The following is a 23,418-nucleotide window of genomic DNA, read 5'->3' as shown; positions in this document are numbered from 1 at the left end:
TAACCGTAGCTGTTAAAAGTCCAATAGTGGGAGTGTGCAGACTGATGATGACGCGACTTTAATTCCTGACTATTTCAGTTATGGCCAACAGAGGGCAACATTTATCCATAAAATACGATAAAACCTTACTGAACCAAAGTGATTTGGGTTACATTGTAAAAAAAAATGTTGATATTGTATGTGATCAGAAACAATGCATTCATTTCCCGGAGAGGTCGCTCTGTGCTGTTGTAGTTGACGTAATAATGTACGATGGAATATAGAAGCCTATGACGTAAACGAACTCAAGAAAAGGTTCAGTGCGCTTCTTTTGGCTCAGTTGAGTTGATGATTTGCAAAGGACAGTCATCTTCATGTTCAAATAAATCACTTTGCGTGGATAAAGAAGAAATTCTGTGTGAGTACAGCAAAACTGGCCAAGATGTTGTAAAAAAATGTTTTAAATGTATTTTAAAATGTATTTGTTTGTAAAAAAAATGTCAGGTCCAATCTGAAGGGTGCCTGAAAGCACAATGGATAGAAATCATAAACCGTTGAGAATAATTCTTCTAAAAGTAAGTCTCATAAGTGATAAAAAAAATGTTTGTTCATTCTGGGGCTCTCTCTCTTGATATGTAATGAGGCTATCTTCTTGGTAGTATAACCTATATGCTGTAAAAACGAGATTGATATGATTTATAGTTGGAAAAGTGGCCATAATAATTGAGGGCTAAGGTTAAATGTATTTCCTTATGTTTAGGCTGGGACCCTCCAAGCTAGTGCTGGAGAGCAAGTGCTCCAGAAAGATGGCCATTCCACTGGCCATGATGGACTAAGCCTGCCAGCCCTGGTAGGCTGCCCCCAGGACAGCCCTCGAAAGGTAAGAAACAGCTTTTAGTTTTGTTGCAAAACGTCTGGTTGTAACGGAGGCCAGTTAGATGCAATATAGTAATACGACGTGTTGAAAACCAGTTTACAACGAGATAATAACGCCATTAAGACACATGGACCACCTACTAGTTAGAACTAATAGTATTGGAATTCAGATTTTAATTCTGATTGTAATTCTAAGGTTATGATTTAGAGTTGGAAAAGTGGGCATAATAATGGAGGGCTTAAGTTAAATGTATTTCCTTATGTTCCAATACCCCAGGCTGGGACCCTCCAAGCTAGTGCTGGAGAGCAAGTGCTCCAGACAGATGTCCATTCCACTGGCCATGATGGACTAAGCCTGCCAGCCCTGGTAGACTGCCCCCAGGACAGCCCTCGAAAGGTAAGAAACAGCTTTTAGTCTGGTTGTAACGGAGACCAGTTGGTTGCAATCTAGTAATACGACGTGTTGAAAACCAGTTTACAACGAGATAATAACGCCATTAAGACACATGGACCACCTACTAGTTAGAACTAATAGTATTGGAATTCTGATTTTAATTCTGATTTTAATTCTAAGGTTATGATTTAGAGTTAGAAAATTGGCCATAAAAATGGAGGGCTTAAGTTAAATGTATTTCCTTATGTTCCTATACCCCAGGCTGGGACCCTCCAAGCTAGTGCTGGAGAGCAAGTGCTCCAGACAGATGTCCATTCCACTGACCATGATGGACTAAGCCTGCCAGCCCTGGTAGACTGCCCCCAGGACAGCCCTCGAAAGGTAAGAAACAGCTTTTAGTTCTGTTGCAAAACGTCTGGTTGTAACGGAGGCCAGTTGGTTGCAATCTAGTAATACGACGTGTTGAAAACCAGTTTACAACGAGATAATAACACCATTAAGACACATGGACCACCTACTAGTTAGAACTAATAGTATTGGAATTCAGATTTTAATTCTGATTGTAATTCTAAGGTTATGATTTAGAGTTGGAAAAGTGGGCATAATAATGGAGGGCTTAAGTTAAATGTATTTCCTTATGTTCCAATACCCCAGGCTGGGACCCTCCAAGCTAGTGCTGGAGAGCAAGTGCTCCAGACAGATGTCCATTCCACTGGCCATGATGGACTAAGCCTGCCAGCCCTGGTAGACTGCCCCCAGGACAGCCCTCGAAAGGTAAGAAACAGCTTTTAGTCTGGTTGTAACGGAGACCAGTTGGTTGCAATCTAGTAATACGATGTGTTGAAAACCAGTTTACAACGAGATAATAACGCCATTAAGACACATGGACCACCTACTAGTTAGAACTAATAGTATTGGAATTCAGATTTTAATTCTGATTTTAATTCTAAGGTTATGATTTAGAGTTAGAAAATTGGCCATAAAAATGGAGGGCTTAAGTTAAATGTATTTCCTTATGTTCCTATACCCCAGGCTGGGACCCTCCAAGCTAGTGCTGGAGAGCAAGTGCTCCAGACAGATGTCCATTCCACTGACCATGATGGACTAAGCCTGCCAGCCCTGGTAGACTGCCCCCAGGACAGCCCTCGAAAGGTAAGAAACAGCTTTTAGTTCTGTTGCAAAACGTCTGGTTGTAATGGAGGCCAGTTGGTTGCAATCTAGTAATACGACGTGTTGAAAACCAGTTTACAACGAGATAATAACACCATTAAGACACATGGACCACCTACTAGTTAGAACTAATAGTATTGGAATTCAGATTTTAATTCTGATTGTAATTCTAAGGTTATGATTTAGAGTTGGAAAAGTGGGCATAATAATGGAGGGCTTAAGTTAAATGTATTTCTTTATGTTCCAATACCCCAGGCTGGGACCCTCCAAGCTAGTGCTGGAGAGCAGGTGCTCCAGACAGACGTCCATTCGGCTGGCCATGGTGGACATGATGGGCCAGCCCTGGTAGACTGCCCCCAGGACAGCCCTCGAAAGGTAAGAAACAGCTTTTAGTCTGGTTGTAACGGAGACCAGTTGGTTGCAATCTAGTAATACGACGTGTTGAAAACCAGTTTACAACGAGATAATAACGCCATTAAGACACATGGACCACCTACTAGTTAGAACTAATAGTATTGGAATTCAGATTTTAATTATGATTGTAATTCTAAGGTTAACCCTTATGTGACATGTCACTCAGTACCATCATGCCTATGGTGAAAAATGTGGTTTCTATGGTGATATGATTTCCCCACTGTTGTTATTTGTCTCAGAACCTTGTGCCGAAGCCCCCGCAAGGCCCCAGGCCCAGCCGAGAGGCCAATATAGCAAAGGCAGAAAATAAAGCCAGAGAGGCTATCAAGGCTAGAAGGGCTAGGGAGGCTAAGGCAGGGGGGGGGAAACTAAGCCACCAAGTAGTTGGTATGTTGGCACTGCCTCAAACTCTTCTATCTCGAACCAGTTACAGTGAGTATTGATCTCCACTTCCAAAATACTTGGATTTATTGATAGAATTCTAAAACGATATATGGTGGAAGGATCCATTAATGTCTACTTTCTGTAGGTGTCCTGCCAGCTATCAAGAAGGGCACTAAAGTTACTAAAATGGAGACAACAGGTGGGTGTTGATGACACAGTGTTTATTCCTGATTATACAACTTCAATAGAATCGTTTCCGTGGTTACTAGCTTGTTCGGTGGTAATTCTGACTGTCTTCTGTTTCAGAACCCCTATGTCCCTTGACACCTGATGGGGAGATAATGATCTCCTCTTCATCTGTTGATGACCTCCTGACCCTAAAGAGTGATGTCATGTCCGAGGCTAAGAGCGATGATGCCTCCCGTCCAATTGAACCTGAGATGTTCTCTCTAACAAACTTCCTGAAGTCTCACCCGTGAGTCCTGCTGTGTACCTCATTATGTGCAGAAAAAATATAATCTATCTAAACACTATTTTAAGTTGCCAATGATTCCTGGTGTTTGTTTGTTTGTTTTCCAGTAAGAGAAAGCTTATCAGGAAATTCCTCAAACAAATGGTAAGTCCCCCATTTCTTCTGCTTTCAAAGGTGGAGTGATCATGTGAAAAAACGATCTTGTAACATAAAAACTACTAGCTGTCAGTTTGTTATTTTCTGTTTCTCTTTCTAAGAACGTGACAATAGGCGACCTGGACGAGATCATCGAGTGGGTGGTGTGTGTCTCCAATGAGGTGTTCCTCCCAGTGATGGCTCTGATCCGGACCTCCAGTCCAGAGTCGTCCACCTCATCCCGATGGGGGTCAGGTGAGCTCCAGATCATCTCCAGGGAGTTCCACCAGCGGAGTTCTGAGCCGAAGGGAAGGCTCCTGGGTGGGCAGCCGCCCACTCCCCCTTCTGAGACCGACAAGGAGCTTCAGGGCGTAGCAGATCTGTCTGTGAGTAACATCCTGAAAAGGGCCCAGGAGGACCTCTTCTTTTCTGGTGAGGATGACCTGGAGAACACCCATCCAGGCATCACTCTGACCGAAGAGAGCCTCTCCAGCATCTTCTCAGAGTTGTTCAGGGACGCCTGTGAGAGTGCCCAGGAGGCCACCAGACAGATCCACCACATGAGGTCTGGAAGAGGCAACAACAGCCGGAATGGGAGATGCCCTGGGTTATCACAGGGATCGAGCAGGTCCAACATGCTAGATTTGGGAGAACTGGGGTCAGTGAGGAGGCCCAAGGGAAGCGACGTCCATAAAGTCCTTAGCGAGGGGTCCCTCCCTGTCTTTGCCCTGCTTGGGGAGAGGCCAGGGGAAGTTGGGGAGACCAGCAGCCCTGCTGGGGAGATGGACGCGACCCAGACTGCCAGCACTCCCAGCATTCCCCAGTCTGGGCATGGCAGCAGAAGAAGTAGCCAGACCACTGCTCCCATCACCGGCCACAGAGAGGCAGGAGTCACAGCCAGTAACATCTTTGATGTTATTTTTCATCTGACGCACTCTGACACTGACCGGAAACACCACCAGGAGTTCAGCAGTGAGGATGATGTTTCACTGAATGACATCATGGACATGAAGTTAACCCCACCAGTGGAGCCCCTGGGGCAGATCCTGTCCTCATGGAAGCTGGTCAACAGGATCTTCAGGGGGAAGGTCCACTACTTTGGGAAGGAGCTCATCTGCAAGGTGTATCAGATGCTTCTGGACACCGGTATGGGCAGGAGGCCAATGGCCCGCCAGAGCAGGTCCGAGCCCATCCTGAAAGACCTGGCTGCCAAACGTAGGCTCTCCGATGAATTCTTCACAGACGTGCTGTACATGTTCATCCAACGGGCCATTAAGAATCTGCTGGAGAACTTCTTGGGTCTGCCGACCACCCCACCGGGTAGAGACATTATGTGGAATGACAACTTCAACTGGATGTATAGGGACGGCTGGGGGGACACCCCCACATCCAGCAAGGACGAGTTGTGGGACAGCGACTCCACCTGGTCAAGTGAGCTTGGAGAGGAGGAGGGGGCAGAGTCCCGTGGGAGGTGGGCCGCTCTGTTGGAGAAGGGCAGCTTCCTGACCCTCCAGTCCTCCAGCTCCCTCTCCGATGACAACAAGGAGGCACTAGGTTAGTTATTATGTTGTTTTTACCGTCTTTTGCACCTGCACATTCCCCTTCTTTCTTTTCCCTCATTGTCAGTAATGGTATTTTCATTTTCACTCTGCTCTTTTTTTCTTATTTTTCTATACAGTGTTTGGAGACATGTTATGTGTGAAGAATTACTTTAAATCAAATGTCAAACTCATTCTATAGAAGGCCGGGTTTCTGCAGGGTTTCACTCCACCCTTGATTGATGAATTAAGGTCACTAATTAGTAAGAAAGTCCTCTAACCTGGTTGTCTAGGTCTTAATTGAAAGGAAAAAACTAAAACCCGCAGACACTCAGCCCTCCATGGAATGAGTTTGACACCCATGTATTAAATACATTTTGATTTGTCTAGGGGCCGTCTACCAGGTCCTGACCACCAGGGTGGGAGACATCCTGAACAGTACCTGCAACGACGATTACAAGGCCAGGCTCATCATCCAGAAAGGTACACTTATAACCTGTTTTGCCCATATGACCAGTAATAACCATGTAATAACCTGTGTAATAATCAGTGTATTACCATTATAGTAAATGTACTAGATACTGCATAGTGTTATACATGGATGTGGCTTTGAACCAGTTCAGAAAATGAGTGTGTTTTCTTAGGATTGGATTCCGGTGCCAGGGAAAGGTTCCCTGACTCTCCGTGTTCCTCTTCACCCAAGGACGAAGAGGAGGTGGTTGTGAGTGGCATGACTGTCTCATACCCTAAACCCTCCACCTCAACCCAGGCAGCATGGGCAGCTCCTGCCCAGACTCTGGACGTTTTTCTGCCCAGACCCTGCCTGGATGAAGAAGAGGTAGTCCCCAGCACCTCCATGAAGGACGACTCTGTGACGACCACCCATGCAGCACGGGCAGCTCCTTACCAGACCCTGGAAGAAGAGGTGGGGGGAGCTGAGGTCTCCGAGATGAGTGACAGCTCCCTGATGCCCACCAAGAACAGGCAGGACCCCCTGCAGAATATTCCCTCCCTCCTACCAGGCAAGGAGGACATCCTCCTTCGGTCCACTCCCTGGACCACCGTCATGAGCCCCCAGACCCTGAAGTTTATTCTCCACGGCATCATGTGCCAACTGGAGGCCTCAGAGTCCCCCCAGACAAGGAGGGCCAATGACCCCTTCAGGCTGATGAAGGATCTCTTTGTGGAGGTCCAGCATGCCCTGAAGTATGCTGACATCTCTGTCGTCTTTGGCCTGGAGGAGAGCATCCAATTCAGTGGGGAGGATGCGGTGAAGGCCATCGTGAAGACTGCGGCTAAAAGATTGTCCCTGCGTTCGGACGCCAACCGGGCTCAACTGTGTGCCGCACGCTCTGGTAGTGAGGGAGCCATCGGGTGCATGGCGGACACCATCACACAAGTCATAGATGACTATTCCGAGGACTGGAGTTCCGACGGCCATTTTGGAGCCAGGAGGAGCCATGCTAGTGGGAGATCATACTCCTCAACCTCCTCAAGGAGTGACGTCACCCTCACCGAGGAGCTCCTGGCTTGGAAGGAAACCCTAGAAGGGGACCTAGAGGAGATGGCTGATGACATCACTGGTTTGGAAAAGACCAGTGTAAGCTCAGCCATCTCTGAGAAGTCCCAGGTAATTAGCTACCTTTCTGAAAGCACCAAGCCCATCAGCAGCGCCCTCTCCACAGACCTCGAGGACATCACCTCCACACAGGTGAGACAGACAAGAACCAGTAGATCGTTTAGTTATTTGGCCTGTTTGATTGTGAGGCATCGACTCATATCTGTTTCTCTCTCTACTAAGAAGAAAGAGAAGGAAGAGGCTATGGAGAAAGAAGTGAGGAAGTCAGGGAAGAAGAAGCGAGGAAATAACAAGGATCAGAAGAAGAACAAGGTGTCTCCTCTTGGCAATGATAGTAAGTCCTCATTTCTGTCAGTCAACATGTGCATCTGTCTTCAGCACACTATTGTAATGTAAGGACGGGAGACTATGATGAAGTTATCAGGGTCTTATTCATTAGCCACTAAATGGAAGACAATGGACTAAAACAGGGAGGAACTTTCTTGAACTTGCCAATAACAAATGCTTGTTTTTGTTTTCCGTTTCAAAATATTTTGCTACTGTGTACCCTAATGAACACGACCCTGATTTCATGCCCTGTTCTCTGTCACCTGTTCAGGTACTGTTGCTGCAGATGAGCCTAAGAAAAAACAGGCTCTCCTCCCGCGAATCACAGCCGCCCTGGCAAAACTATTTTGCTTCCCCTGCAAAAAAAAAATCAAAAAGTAACTGTGCATAAGACGACTTTGGGAAACCCTGCGGCCACCTCCCCAACCCATTTTCGAAAAAAAACTGTCAAAGCCAACAGAAGAGGGACTCACAACTCACTACCCTACTCACAACTCATTTTATTACGCCCCATTTAATTCAATAAACGCAACTTGCAACTATTTTGATCTTGTTCTTGCATGCTATAGATTCTTAAGGTCAATTTGCTGTCTACTGTCAACTACAGTATCATTGTTATGAGTATGTTCACTGTGCCAGTCATTATAGCCAGTATAGGCTATAATAATGCCTTAACCTAATTGCAATTGACATAATAAGAGTTACATTTGAATAATTCCCTCATTTTATATATTTTTTAGAGGGAATACATCTCTAAAGCACTATAGAGTAAGCACACCACTGTATGCAAGCCCCGCCTCCCCGCAGAATAAAGAATAGACATGAGTGGATCATTGTGGTGTCACTACAAAGGGTACCTTAATTAAGCCAATTCATTGGCTTTAGACATGCCAATCATGTCTGTGTTGTAATCTGATTGGTGTGTGCACCACCTCATTGCAAATGGTGTAGAAACGCTGAAGCACGCCATTCTGTTTATGATTTCTATTAATGATTGACGCTGCTGTTTAAAGCTATTTTAATGTCTGCCTTATTTGTATTATAACATAGTTGGGGAGGACAGGGGAGAAAGGGAGGACAGCTCCCTGTCTAGTATTTGTCGCCTGTAGCTAGTTATAGGTCTTCTTGAGGAAGCGCCAACAGACGGACAGCTGCGCGACTTCGCATTTTCTAATAAACAGCAGCACGAGCGATGGCTTCGGCGTCACATTTCTTACTGTATTTTTCATAAGGCGGCGAAGTCGACATTGTGAAGGTTTTATTCTGTGCTAGTTTCGTGGTTGCCGGCATGACATAGCAGCTACGACCAAGAGCCGCTTCGATTATGGGAACATTCAGGTGGGCATTGCTGTTTTATTTATAAATGTATGTAGACATTATTTACTGTTGTACTTGTTATAATTTCATGTGTCACAGAAATATTTGTTATACATGTAGATGGATCGAGCGAAGTTTACGTTTCTGTTCCAAAACAAAACACTGTATTTTTACATTGAGGAAGACTTAATCTTCAGAGGTTACTCGGCGACAGCGGTGCAGATACTGCTTCATTTCTCTCTTGTCGAATTAATACAGTGGTCTTCATTTGCATATTTCCGGAAAGCGAATAGGCCCCTCAAATGGAAAGGGAAGGCAAGCGAAAAAGAAAATAGCCGAAATAGGCTACAAACCCCGTTATTTGTCTGTAGCCTACAGTTTTACGCACATAAATATGAGGACACATTGTAGCCTCTTCGCTTGCGCGGCCTCCATTGCATATATCGTTATACAATCGTTGCAATGTTTTGAATAGCCTTCTTCTGTCACATTGCACTGCAAGACATAGGATTCAACTGACATTTGATTTGGTGACAGATGCTGGAGCTGAAGCATCGTCTGCAGCGCGAGAGCCTGTTGTACAGGTAGCAGCCATAGGCATTAGCATATTGGCCTGAAATCCGGGTTAAGTGCCATCACACAAACAAACCGAAACAGGCAAAAGCCGACGTAATTACACCCTCAGCCAGTTCTTTGTCGCCTATACAACGCAGGTTATTTGTCGTTCAGATGTATTATTTTTGCTAGTGAAGGCATGCTACAGCCGTTAGAATATTGTAGTCAGAAATGGATGACTCTTGGGTTGGCTTTACTCCAAAAGATGATGAGAGTGAAAGATCTCAAACATTTTATTATGGAAGGGGTATTATGGCTGACTATAAAAAAAGTGAAGTATTCTGCCCCAGGCATCTGCATTCAGTCTTTTTGGGGACTGCTTTTCAAGGAATAAATGACCTTGCATTTCAGACTAATTATGGTTAATATTATAAACGGTGGAATAGAACAGACTAGAGACATGCACCACCAAGTGAAAGCGCTGGGTAGATTTCACCAGCACAGGGTGTGTTGAGTGAGAAATCAAGTCATTGCTTTTAGCCTTATCTAGGAAATGCTCTCACCATACAGAGAGTGAAACACACGGGCTCTCAAGAAAACAATTATCTGATTTTCACACATCCTCATGACCTTGTTTTGAAATGAAACGCTATACCCGATTACCATACACATATACACGAATGGGACATTTGAACATTACAGCTCAGTAAAAGTGACAGTTGGCATTTACACATAGCTGGGTAAACCTCACTTCTTTCTCATCATCCCTGCAACTTGCTGTTGCTATGGCAATCCATGCTAAGGTAAACTGTGAATGAATGGTAAGCTAATATGCCTTTGTGATGTTGTCAGATTAAGTCTTTGTGTTTTACACCGGCTTGGCTGTGGCGTGCTTCTGCCGTACAAAACTGCTGAATGCCACAATAAGGACCGTAGTAGGAGGGAGGGATATCATAAACCTGTCCTGATGTCTGTGTCTGTCTGCATCTCTGTGAGGGTCTGTCTGTCTCTCTCTGCATCTCCATGAGGGTCTGTCTATCTGTTCGTCACACGACTCTCGCACTGTGGTTGGTTGTAGCGATCAGCAGAGGCCTGCCCTGTGCTAAAGGTTCCACTCCATTATCCTGCTGTGCTGCTGACGCTGAGATACTGGGAGCAACTCCATGACCTGACATACCAAGTCTAAAAATCCAGTATCCTGCCCTACTGCAGCTACTACAAGCTCCCTTCTAGTCTGTTGTTCATATTATTTTGGAAGCACTTTACATTACAGCACAGAATTGTAACTAGTTAAAGTTACTCACAAAGCAAACCATTATTTGCCCAGATACAGGATGCTACAGATCAGTATAACTATATTGTATCAGAGACATCATATACTAGAGTGATAATATTACAAAAACAACATTGCAGTGTTTCCCCTAAAATTCCCCAAATGTCTTGGCATGGGGCCCCCAATTGAGTTTGTTATAAAGTTTGAGTCACTCAGATACTTTTGTATATATAGTGTATGTGGACACCACCTCAAATTAGTGGATTCGGACAGTTCAGCCACATCCTTTGCTGACAGATGTATAAAAATCGAGCACACAGTCATGCAATCTCTGTAGACAAACATTGGCAGTAGAATGGCCTTTACTGATGAGCTCAGTGACTTTCAATGTGGCATCATCATAGGATGCCACCTTAACAACAAGTCAGTTTGGCAAATATCTGCCCTGCTAGAGCTGCCCCAGTCAACTGTAAGTGCTGTTATTGTGAATTGGAAATGTCTAGGAGCAACAACGGCTCAGCCGTGAAGTGGTAGGACACACAAGCACACAGAACGGGACCACCGAGTGTTGAAGCACATAGCGCGTAAAAAATAATCTGTCCTCAGTTGCAACACTCACTACCGAGTTCCCAACTGCCTCTGGAAGCAACATCAGCATAATAACTGTTTGTCGGGAGCTTCATGAAAGGGGTTTCCATGGCCGAGCAGCCACACACAAGCCTAAGATCACCATGCGCAATGCCAAGCATTGGCTGGAGTGACGTAAAGCTTGCCGCCATTGGACTCTGGAGCAGTGTAAACGCATTCTCTGGAGTGATGAATCACGCTTCACCAGCTGGCAGTCCGACGGATAAATCTGGGTTTGGCGGATGCCAGGAGTACGCTACCTGCCACAATGCATAGTGCCAACTAATGTTTGGAGGAGGAATAATGAATTGCCCGGGGCTGTTTTTCATGGTTCGGGATAGGCCCTTTAGTTCCAGTGAAGGGAAACCTTAACGCTACAGCATACAATGACATTCTATACGATGCCCTTTCCTGTTTTAGCATGACAATGCCTCCGTGCACAAAGGGAGTTCCAAACAGAAATGGTTTTCCGAGGTTGGTGTGGAAGAACCTAACTGGACTCCACAGAGCCCTGACCTTAACCCCATCGAACAGCTTTGGAATGAATTGAAACACAGACTGCGAGCCAGGCTTAATCGCCCAGCATCATTGCCCGACCTCACTAATGATTTTGTGGCTGAATGGAAGCAAGTTCTCGCAGCAATGTTCCAACATCTAGGGGAAAGCCTTCCCAGAACAGTGGAGGCTGTTATTGCAGCAAAGGGGGGACCAACTCTATATTAATGCCCATGATTTGTAATGAGATGTTTGACAAGCTTTTGATCATGAAGTGTAGCATAAGAACACATCACAAGCCATGGCAAAATGTGTAGAATTGCAGGAAACTAGCTTGAAAACTAAAATGTTTTCTTTTCCCCATGGCAAAATGTCTAGAATTGCGAAAAGCAGACAAATTTGTTTTAAAACAGCAACATTTTGTTTCTGCTGCCATGGGAGGGCCTCTAAAAATGTTGGTCCATCTATTTCCCCACCTAGTGAGGTGAACAGGGCCTTGCCCTTTATTATGATAAACAAGCCCGGGCAACCATTTCACCAGAGCTGTTGTCTTGGTTGCACTTGTTTTCTAGGATCACTGGTGTCTGGAAATGTACAGGAATGATTCACCTCAGTTCACAGTTCACTCTCTCTGGGAGTATAATTAACGTCACCTCTCTATTGGCCCATTCCACTGTGTGTGGCAAACTATCCAGACCTGTTCTGTAACCCCAGAGGGAGGTTTCATATGGCGTTAATATAGTGCTGAATGAACACACAATCAACTGGTGACACAATGTACTGGGGCTATTGTACCAAAGTGGCACAGGTGAAATAGTAATAGGTCAGATGGTTTCTTTTTGACGCCACACTAATACTGGTCCCAGATCAGTTTCGGTCAGTGCCCCAGAAAAGGGGATCTGGTTGGTTCATCTACTTTGGGAAAGTGAGGCTTTAACCAATCCCATGGACATCCCGTGTATCGTTTGTGTGTATTTTCTGTTAATGCCTAGGCAAATGCAAGGGCATCCGGGGTTATGTTGGTGTACAGTGTTTAATCTGTTTGTAATCCATTTGAGGTTAATGCAGCAGTGCTGGTGATCCTTTTAATCTGTATCTTATTGAATCACAGACCTGATCAGGGTCAGATCGGACACTCACTACCATTGCAGAATAAATGATTAGTCACATCGCATTGCTTTGCAATTCCTTTGGCGGGAGGATGGTGGAAATGTGTATTTTAAAGCCATGTTCCCCTTGGTATTCATGGAAACGTGATTATCAGGAGGGCGCTTATAGCTAAACTAGGAATTCAGGAAGCAATTCTTGTTCTAAATGTGGTTACGTTTAGGGAACTTGGGTAGTCTGAGGGAGCTTCACCGGATGACATGATATTCTAATTAGCCCAAATGTGTCTGATCTTCATTCAAGCTTACCGTCAAAGCAACTTATTCATTAGATTCATCTCGATTCTAGATACCATCTGCTGCACAGGGCCATGGACCGATATAATGAATGTATATAAACTCAGCAAAAAAAGAAACGTCCCTTTTTCAGGACCCTGTTTTTCAAAGATAATTCGTAAAAATCCAAATACCTTCACAGATCTTCATTGTAAAGGGTTTAAACACTGTTTCCCATGCTTGTTCAATGAACCATAAACAATTAATGAACATGAACCTGTGGAACAGTCGTTAAGACACTAACAGCTTACAGACGGTAGGCAATTAAGGTCACAGTTATGAAAACTTAGGACGCTAAAGAGGCCTTTCTACTGACTCTGAAAAACACCAAAAGAAAGATGTCCAGGGTCCCTGCTCATCTGCGTGAACGTGCCTTATGCATGCTGCAAGGAGGCATGAGGACTGCAGAGGATCGGTACATCCAAACATCACACCTGCGGGACAGGTACAGGATGGCAACAACAACTGCCCGAGTTACACCAGGAACGCATAATCCCTCCATCGGTGCTCAGACTGTCCGTAATAGGCAGAGAGAGGCTGGACTGAGGGCTTGTAGGCCTGTTGTAAGGCAGGTCCTCACCAGACATCACCGGCCACAACGTCGCCTATGGGCACAAACCCACTGTCGCTGGACCAGACAGGACTGGCAAAAAGTGCTCTTCACTGATGAGTCGCGGTTTTGTCTCACCAGGGGTGATGGTTGGATTCGCGTTTATCGTCGAAGGAATGAGCGTTACACCGAGGCCTGTACTCTGGAGCGGGATCGATTTGGAGGTGGAGGGTCCGTCATGGTCTGGGGCGGTGTGTCACAGCATCATCGGACTGAGCTTGTTGTCATTGCAGGCAATCTCAACGCTGTGCGTTACAGGGAAGACATCCTCCTCCCTCATGTGGTACCCTTCCTGCAGGCTCATCCTGACATGACCCTCCAGCATGACAATGCCACCAGCCATACTGCTCGTTCTGTGCGTGATTTCCTGCAAGACAGAAATGTCAGTGTTCTGCCATGGCCAGCGAAGAGCCTGGATCTCAATCCCATTGAGCACGTCTGGGACCTGTTGGATTGGACATTTCCAGGAACTTGCAGGTGCCTTGGTGGAAGAGTGGGGTAACATCTCACAGCAAGAATGGGCAAATCTGGTGCAGTCCATGAGGAGGAGCTGCATTGCAGTACTTAATGCAGCTGGTGGCCACACCAGATACTGACTGTTACTTTTGATTTTGACCCCCCCCTTTGTTCAGGGACCCATTATTCAATTTCTGTTAGTCACATGTCCTTGGAACTTGTTCAGATTGTCTCAGTTGTTGAATCTTGTTATGTTCATACAAATATACACATGTTAAGTTTGCTGAAAATAAACGCAGTTGACAGTGAGAGGGCGTTTTCTTTTTTTGCTGAGTTTATAATTCACTTTGTCAAGGAAGGTCAGGCTGTCAGTGCCATGACGATGTTGGATGACTAGGGGAGGTCAAGCCTATTACAGACAAGGGTTAATACACAGCCATTACAGAAACGGAGGGAATATACAACAACAGTGACGTCAGAAGAGCACAGGGTTCATAATACTAACCCTAGACACCAGATTTGGAGACGGCACTGGGCACTACAAAGTGGACTACTTTTGACCAGGGCCCATTCCCAAGTAGCACACTATATAGATCATAGGGTGCCATTTTGGATGCTGCCACAGTCGCATGCACTTGGATGTTGTGGCGTTGAGGAACAAGCCACGTGTTAGCGGACAGACGGGCATAAAGATGTAAATGAGATGTAGCAACAGCGAGGTTAGGGCGGACAGGAGGGAGGACTGGGGGATTAGCATGGGGGGCTGCCCTTGATGTCAAGCATGGCCTGAGGGGGAGGCACAGCACGTACAAGGAGGGAGAGAGGGGAAGGGAGGGGTGGATTAGGGGTTCACGGGGAGAAATGGGAGAAATGGGGGATAGGGAGGGCTGATAGTTGGGGGTACAATAGGTCTGTCTGTCTGCTGTGGACAGTTGGCGCGAGGATAGGAAAGCGTTGAGGCGCACACAGAATGCGATAATTGTGCACGCGGATAGTGGTTTACATACAAACTCATGCATAGGCACAACACAGTGCTCACATTGAAGCTGCCCCATTCACGGCAAGGGAGAAGCTCCTGTACACACACACACACACACACACACACACACACACACACACACACACACACACACACACACACACACACACACACAAACAACAGGGCTCACATTGAAGCTCCCTCGTGTGCTGGGTACGGCCTTTGGTCCCCCAAGGCTATCTCCATCTCCAGTATTCTGCAGTCCCAAGTTCACCATGGTGGTGTCTTAAATTGCACCCTATTCTCTATATAGTGCAGTACTTTTAACCAGGGCCCAACAGTCTCTGATCAAAAGTAGTGCACTATATAGGGTGCCATTTGGGAAGCACAACATATCACCTCCAGACACACTAAATGGGAGGACTTCCGCATTCAGCTACATTCAGTGCCATTTGTTTTTTGTCCTACCGTTACCCTTAGAGAGAGTTAATGTACTGATAGCGAGAGCAGCAATAGTCCCACATACTGCTGTAGTCTAGCATGACTCACAGAGTTTGGACTATAGCCTGGCTTCAATGACATTGCTGAATACCTCCTCTGGTGTACTGCTGGGCACTGTGTTGTGCCCAGCAGCATACCACCCTGCATCCCACTGCTGGCTTGCTTCTGAAGCTAAGCAGGGTTGGTCCTGGTCAGTCCCTGGATGGGAGACCAGATGCTGCTGGAAGTGGTGTTGGAGGGCCAGTAAGAGGCACTCTTTCCTCTGGTCTAAAAAATATCCCAATGCCCCAGGGCAGTGATTGGGGACACTGCCCTTTTGTAGGGTGCTGTCTTTCGGGTGGGACGTTAAACGGGTGTCCTGACTCTCTGAGGTCATTAAAGATCCCATTTGCACTTATCGTAAGAGTAGGGGTGTTAACCCCGGTATCCTGGCTAAATTCCCAATCTGGCCCTCATATCATCCCCAGCTTACAATTGGCTCATTTATCCCCTGAAACTATTCCCCAGGTCGTTGTTGTAAATGAGAATGTGTTCTCAGTCAACTTACCTGGTAAAATAAATAAATAAAAATCCAACTGTTGCTGGACTAGAATGATTCCTGGTGAGATGACCAATGGGGATGCCAGTAATTTAGGGTATTTGTTTTCAGAGGGAGACTAGTTATATTTTCATATATTTTAAGATTATTTCTTGCATTGGTTTTTTAAAAGGTAACTATATGCATTTCCATCGTCACAGTGAGCAGTCTTGAGGAATATCAAAGGTTAAAGTGCAGTATTTATAGTGTCATAAGATTAGCTTTGATCAAATTAGGCTACATATGGACAACTTTTCTCTGTTTCTATTGTTACATTGTTTTGGAGGAACTAGCTACGTGTCATTTCGAGGGAATATCATGACGGTTTGGGGACGCTCGTTTGCCCGAGCTGCTGCTCTTCTGATGCAATTGGTCTCGTGCTAGTTAATGGCTCTTTTGATTGGCCTCTCCCAGCGCATGAATGGTGTCCTTGTCCCTCCATCCCTCTGCAGTGTTTTCTCCCTTCAAACAATCTTTTTTTTCTTCTCTGGGCAGTTTTTCTGCGTTCCTTGTCATTGTCGCGCTTCAGTAGACATATGTATCGGTGTGACTACGGCTGATATTAAAACAGCTAGGGTTTCAGTCTGGTGTGTGTTGTAGTCATAGAGCGGTTCAGCATTCCAATGGTGGCTAGCCCATTCCCCTCATTTCTCTCTGTCTCACTCTTGCAGATGTGCATAAGCCCTACCTTCTGGGATTCCATTTGTCAAATGTATGCTGAATTACCCTCGGCTTGGGGTTAGGTCTATCTCTCCTCTCCCTCTGAATTGGGGCCACCAGCTCGGCTGGACTCTGGCTTACCCAGTAATAGAGCTCCCATACATGATGCAGGCCAGGGCTGTCCATAGAAATATAATCACTAGAATGGAAATGCTATGAGGGTGCAGTCAAATTGCCATGGCCTGAGGTGTTTTACATTTTTCACATTTACATTTTAGTCATTTAGCAGATGCTCTTATCCAGAGCGACTTACAGTAGTGAATGCATACATTTCATTATTTATTTTTATGTTTTTGTACTGGCCCCCCGTGGGAATCGAACCCACAACCCTGGCGTTGCACACACCATGCTGGCGTTGCAAACACCATGCTCTACCAACTGAGCCACAGGGAAGGCTGTGTACCTGTTCAAATAATTATATTTCTATGATGCTGCCTGGCTGTCACATACAGGAGTGGAAACATCATAGAACTAGAATGAGTTGAACAGGAAACAACCCAGGCCACCGCAATTTGGCTGCACCCTCATGGGATTCTCATTCTAGTAATTCCATTTCTATGTTGCAGCTTGGCTGCCACAGACAGGAGTGCAGAGAGGAACTCCTGAGCAGTGTTGCTACCTTCATGGTTAAACAGTAGCAGCGTAACCTCTGGCTCTGGTTTATCACTGACCAATGGTTCCCCTTATTGGTTTTGTGATTAGTAGCTACATTGTGCAGTACACAGTCTGTTCTTGGCTTTACTAGAGGGAGGAGATAGGATAGTGGACTGAGAGAGTACCAAGCCTTGCCTACCCGGCCTCGCCTCACATAGGCCAGTAAAATGTTGCACATTGTGAACCATAGGCCTGAGTGCACGCACACACACAAACAACAAACAAAACCTTCCTTATCAGAAAATGGGATTTCATGGATTTAACCTCAGTTTAAATTGCCATTATTGTTTTATTTGTCAATGGATTTGCATGAGAAAACAAACAATTATAAAATATAATACTTTGAGGAATGTTGTTTTGTATTTACATAGCTCTGCAGATTTCTAGTATATCAACATGGCCTATCTTTCTCAACACATCCTTTCTAGTTTGCTAATCCAATCACCTTTAATGCACAGTCTCTTCCTGCCAATATATTACGGCTAAGGGCTGCTGTTATGCACTACATAACGCATAGGGTCAAGTTTCAGGAGCTCCTTTAGCACCTCGGACTCAGTGACTGCCTGCAGGGAGAAACTTTGTTGCGGGGCAGGGGAAAAAAGAGGGAGACGCATCGGGGATAGTCACAGAAGAGGTGGGAGATGAAATGTTGGACGGGCAAGGAGGCATGGCTGAGTCAAATAGGAATCCTGACTTAATGAAGTGGTGATTAAAGAGCCATGTGCTTCTTGTCAGTAACAACCATATCATCAACTTTAAGGGACAAGGCAGCTGCGAGGAGGAGGGTTTATTCTCCAGGTCTTAAACCGATTTCCAGAACTTCTTGGGGTTAGACCCACAGAGAGAGAACTTCTCATTTTCTTTATGGGGGTGTGTTTGTTAACAACACCACTGAAAATATCAAAAAAGAAGGTCCAGGCGTCTTCGACAGAGGGGATCAAGCTGATTCTATACCATTTTACAGAGGCCAGTTCATGAAGGAAGGCTTGCTCGTTAAAGTCTTTTAGCAAGGGTCTATGACAAATCAGGACAAGTCGTTTCACTGAGCAGCCATTACGAACACAGGCTGTAAAACAGTGATCACTAAGGTCATTACAGAAAACACCAGACTGATACCTATCAGGATTATTTGTGAGGATAACATTGATGAGAGTAGCCTTTTCTGGGTGTTTGGAGTCATACCTTGTGGGATTGGTAATAATCTGAGAAAGATTTAGGGAGTCCCATTGCTTTAGGATTTAGTCAGGTGGTTTAAGCATGGGCCAGTTTAGGTCACCTATCAGGACAAATTCAGACTTAGTGTAAGGGGCCAGGAGAGAGCTTAGGGCAGGTAGGGTGCAGGCCGGTGCTGATGGAGGACAATAGCACCCAGCAACAGTCATCAAAGAGCTTTTTGAAAGTTTAATACTTAAAACCAGCAAAATCAAATTGTTTGGGGACAGACTTGGTGGAGACTACCGAGGACTGGAGGTGATCCTTGGTAAAGATTTCCACTCCCCCACCTTTTGGAAGATCTGTCTTGCTGAAAAAGGTTATCAGTATTCAAAACACTCTTCCTTAACCACCTCTCAGTAATGACCAACACATCACAACACACCCTACCATACCCCTGTCTGTACATTATGCCCTGAATCTATCCTACCATGCCCAGAAATCTTTGTCCCCAACGCACAAAATGAACAGTTTTGATAGGCTTCAGCCGTACCCTCATCCTATTCCTCTGTTCCTTGGGTGATGTGGAGGTTAACCCAGGCCCTGCGTGTCCCCAGGCGCTCTCATTTGTTGACTTCTGTAACTGTAAAAGCCTTGGTTTCATGCATGTTAACATCAGAAGCCTCCTCCCTAAGTTTGTTCTACTCAATGCTTTAGCACACTCAGCCAACCCTGATGTCCTTGCTGTGTCTGAACCCTGGCTTAGGAAAGCCACCAAAAATTCTGAGATTTCCATCCCCAACTACAACATTTTCCCTCAAGATAGAACTGCCAAAGGGGGAGGAGTTGCAATCTACTGCAGAGAGCCTGCAAAGTTCTGTCATACTTTCAAGGTCTATGCCCAAACAGTTTGAGCTTCTAATTTTAAAAATGAATCTCTCCAGAAATTAGTCTCTCACTGTTGCCGCCTGTTATAGACTCCCCTCAGCTCCCAGCTGTGCCCTGGACACCATATGTGAATTGATTGCCCCCTATCTATCTTTAGAGTTCGTTCTGTTAGGTGACCTAAACTGGGACATGCTTAACACCCCGGCAGTCCTACAATCTAAGTTAGATGCCCTCAATCTCACACAAATTATCAAGGAACCCACCAGGTACAACCCTAAATCCATAAACTTGGGCACCCTCATAGATATTATCCTGACCAACTTGGTTTGGCTTGGTTTTTGCTCTGACATGCACAGTCAACTGTGGGACCTTATCTAGACAGGTGTGTGCCTTTCCAAATCATGTCCAATCAATTTAATTTACCACAGGTAAATTAAATCAAGTTGTAGAAATCAAGTTGTAGAAACATCTCAAGGATGATCAATGGAAACAGGATGCACCTGAGCTCAATTTGAGTCTCATCGCAAAGGGTCTGAATACTTACAGTACCAGTCAGAAGTTTGGACACCAGCGCATTTTAAGGGTTTTTCTTTATTTTTACTATTTTCTACATTGTAGAATAATAGTGAAGACATCAAAACTATGAAATAACACACATGGAATCATGTAGTAACCAAAAACGGGTTAAAAAAATCAAAATATATTTGAGATTCTTCAAAGTAGACACCTTTTGCCTTGATGACAGCTTTGCACACTCTTGGCATTCTCTCAACCAGCTTCATGAGGTATTCACCTGGAATGCAATCCAATTAAAAGGTGTGCCTTGTTAAAAGTGAATTTGTGGAATTTCTTTCTTTAATGCGTTTCAGCCAATCAGTTGTGTTGTGACAAGTTAGGGGTGGTATACAGAAGATAGCCCTATTTGGTAAAAGACCTAGTCCATATTATGGCAAGAACAGCTCAAATAAGCAAAGATAAATGACAGTCCATCATTACTTTTAAGACATGAAGGTCAGTAAATCATGAATTTCAAAAACTCTGAATGTTTCTTCAAGTGCAGTCGCAAAAAACAAAAATAGTGAAAATAAAGAAAAACCCTTGAAGAGTAGGTGTGTTCAAACTTTTGACTGGTACTATATGGAAATAAGGTATTTCTGTTTTTTATTTTTAATAAATTAGCAAAAATGTCTACAAACCTATTTTCGCTTTGTCATTATGGGGTATTGTGTGTAGATTGAGATTTTTTTAATTAGTCAATTTTTGGAATTGGGCTGTAAAGTAACATTTGGAAAAAGTCAAGGGGTCTGAATACTTTCCGAATGCACTGTATGTATGTATGTATGTATACTGAACAAAAAAATAAACGCAGCATGCATTCAAAGACTTTACTGAGTTATAGTTAATATAAGGAAATAAGTCCATTTGAAATGAATTAATTAGTCCCTTATCTCTGGATTTTACATGACTGGGAATACAGATGCATCTGTTGGTCAGATACCTTTAAAAAAAAAAAGTAGTGGCATGGTTCAGAAAACCAGTTAGGATATGGTGTGACCACCATTTGCCTCATGTAGCGCGACACATCTCCTTTGCATAGAGTTGATCAGGCTGTTGATTGTTTCCTGTGGAACATGCTGTCGTACACGTTGATCCAGAGCACCCCAAACATGCTCAATGGGTGACATGTCTGGTGAGTATGCAGGCCCTGGAAGAACTGGGACATGTTTAGCTTCCAGGAATTGTGTACAGATCCTTGTGCCATAGGGCCGTGCATTATCATGCTGAAACATGAGGTCATGGCGGCGGATGAATGGCACGACAATGGGCCTCAGGATCTCGTCACGGTATCTCTGTGCATTCATTTTGGTAGAAAAATTAACATTAAATTCTCTGGCAACAGCTCTGGTGGACATTCCTGCAGTCAGCATGCCAATTGCACGCTCCCTCAATTTGAAACATCTGTGGCATTGTGTTGTGTGACACAACTGCTCATTTTAGAGTGGCCTTTTATTGTCCCCAGCACAAGGTGCACCTGTGTAATGGCCATGCTGTTTAATCCTCTTCTTGATATGCCACACCTGTCAGGTGGATGGATTATCTTGGCAAAGGAGAAATGCTCACAAACAGGGATGTAACCACATTTGTGCCAAAAATTTGAGAGAAATAAGCTTTTTGTGCATATGGAACATTTGTGGGATCTTTTATTTCAGCTCATGAAACATGGGACCAACACTTTACATGTTGCATTCATATTTTTGTTCAGTGTATGTCCTCGTAATTCAAATGTCTTCTAAATTCACAACAGATTTGAGGAACCCTGATCCAATTGGCTCCGGGACCGCACTACCAGGTGACCCTACAGCGGGTAGACGGGTAAGGAGACCCAGCCACAGCCTCCCCTGTCCAACAGTGCATTGCACCGTGCCCACCTCCACCATGTCCACCCCCAGCGGCAGCCCCGAGAGAGAGTGCTCCACAGGGGGACCCAACCAGCTGGAGTGTGCCCCTTCCTCTCCCCCTGGCATGGACCATTCCATGGGCAGCCCCCTCCTCAGCCCAGACTCATCTTGCCAAGATGCCATGCTCTCGGCCCCCGCTGCCTCCCCCGCCGACTCGGAGAGCCTGAGCCCTGACGAGCTAGAGCTGCTGGCCAAGCTTGAGGAGCAGAACAGGTGAGAAAGAGATGGGAACAGGGGTTCTCATGTGTTGCACAGTAGCTACAGGTAACTGCCAAAATAAAGGAAACACCAACATAAAGTGTCTTTAATAGGGCGTTGGGCCACCACGAGTCAGAACAGCTTCCATCCACCTTGGCATAGATTCTACAAGTGTCTGGAACTCTATCGGAGGGATGCGACACCATTCTTCTGCATGAAATTCCATAATTTGTTTTGTTGGTGGTGGAGGAAAAGGCTGTCTCAGGCACTGCTCCAGAATCTCCCGTAAGTGTTCAGTTGGGTTGAGATCTGGTGACTGAGACACACGCACTTTAAACCCCCTATACTCCTTTGATACCCCTCTTTCAAAGAGACTGAGATCTCTTCTAGCCATGGTAGCCAAACTAATGGGCGACTGGGCATTTTATACATAGACGCTAAGCATTACTGGTTTTTAATTGCTTAATTAACTCAGGAACCACACCTGTGGAGAAGCACCTGCTTTCAATATACTTTGTATGCCTCGTTCACTCAAGTGTAATTTATTTTGGCAGTTACCTGTATGTTTCCATTAACTTGTCCAGTGGTTTTGTGTAGATATTTAGAAAGTTTGCGTAGAAAACAGATGCGACAATTGCCTGCCACGTTGCATTTTCATTGAACTGTCTTGTGTCAATTTAAAAACAGCTGGACGTAATGACATCCCATGAAAAATAACAAAACTTTTTAGCAAAAATGTGTCAAAAATAAAGTGGTTAACATTTTTCCATGATCCATTTAGGCAAATTGCACATTTAATAAACTGGCGGCAGCCTGTATGCCCTCCCACCTATCTGTTTCATGTCTGAGGTAGCTCCCAAAGCCAGCACGGACAGAATGCAAGAATTTACGACTATTCTAAGAATTCTCACGTGCCACCTTATCGCAATGCTGAAACTTGCACTCCTTTTAGATCTGAAATAATTGGATCTTGAACTTGCATCCAGCCATCCAGCCAACTAGAAATGAAAGGCTAAGCAATTCGGGCATTATTGAAAGTCACCGCAAAGGAAAACATTTTAGAATTAAATGTGGATTCGATGTGCCACTCGTAGGCCTTCCTTAAAAATAATCTGGCAGTAATCTATTACATAAACACAGTTTCCATCATCATTTCTCGCAATAAAGAAAGTTCTACAAAATAAATATCCACCCCTATTGACCGGATAAAAATGTTGTCAATCTGTAGAACATTTCTCCTATATCTG

General features: G+C 44.9%; 2 protein-coding genes across 5 annotated transcripts in view; both read left to right on the top strand.

Moving 5' to 3' along the window:
- The first annotated feature begins 412 nt into the window (after positions 1–412).
- On the top strand, positions 413–8,058 carry LOC106587354 (uncharacterized). Of its 2 annotated transcripts, none has more exons than XM_045706655.2 (16): positions 413–554; positions 740–859; positions 1,133–1,252; positions 1,511–1,630; positions 1,904–2,023; positions 2,282–2,401; positions 2,675–2,794; positions 3,073–3,265; positions 3,363–3,416; positions 3,524–3,692; positions 3,797–3,833; positions 3,947–5,378; positions 5,753–5,845; positions 6,007–7,073; positions 7,164–7,275; positions 7,540–8,058. In XM_045706655.2, the coding sequence occupies exons 1-16, from the start codon at positions 513–515 to the stop codon at positions 7,647–7,649; spliced, it is 4,029 nt and encodes a 1,342-aa protein (XP_045562611.2). In that variant the 5' UTR covers positions 413–512; the 3' UTR covers positions 7,650–8,058. The 2 variants fall into 2 exon arrangements, with proteins under 2 accessions (XP_045562611.2, XP_045562615.2); XM_045706659.2 differs by having other exon boundaries at positions 7,167–7,275; positions 7,540–8,056.
- Positions 8,059–8,223: 165 nt separating this feature from the next.
- LOC106587368 (EVI5-like protein) overlaps positions 8,224–23,418 on the top strand; it is a 41,765-nt gene continuing 26,570 nt past the window's right edge. For all 3 annotated transcript variants that reach the window (XM_045706665.2, XM_045706662.2, XM_045706667.2), the window contains exons 1-2: positions 8,224–8,606; positions 21,820–22,186. In XM_045706665.2, coding sequence (XP_045562621.1) covers positions 21,951–22,186 — 236 coding nt within the window. In that variant the 5' untranslated portion in view covers positions 8,224–8,606; positions 21,820–21,950. The remainder of the gene's footprint in view (positions 8,607–21,819; positions 22,187–23,418) is intronic.

The sequence above is a fragment of the Salmo salar genome, chromosome 02 (assembly GCF_965601325.2).
Source record: "Salmo salar chromosome 02, fSalSal1, whole genome shotgun sequence".
Classification (NCBI taxonomy): Eukaryota; Metazoa; Chordata; class Actinopteri; order Salmoniformes; family Salmonidae; genus Salmo; species Salmo salar.
This window is presented reverse-complemented; position numbering and strand designations above follow the sequence as displayed.

Bases quoted from the DNA above. Each gene is read 5' to 3' on its own strand.
- LOC106587354 (XM_045706655.2), top strand. From the start codon at position 513: ATGGATAGAAATCATAAACCGTTGAGAATAATTCTTCTAAAA. The intron at 555-739 runs GTAAGTCTCATA...CCTTATGTTTAG, and splicing joins TGAGAATAATTCTTCTAAAA to GCTGGGACCCTCCAAGCTAG. The intron at 2,402-2,674 runs GTAAGAAACAGC...CCAATACCCCAG, and splicing joins CCCAGGACAGCCCTCGAAAG to GCTGGGACCCTCCAAGCTAG.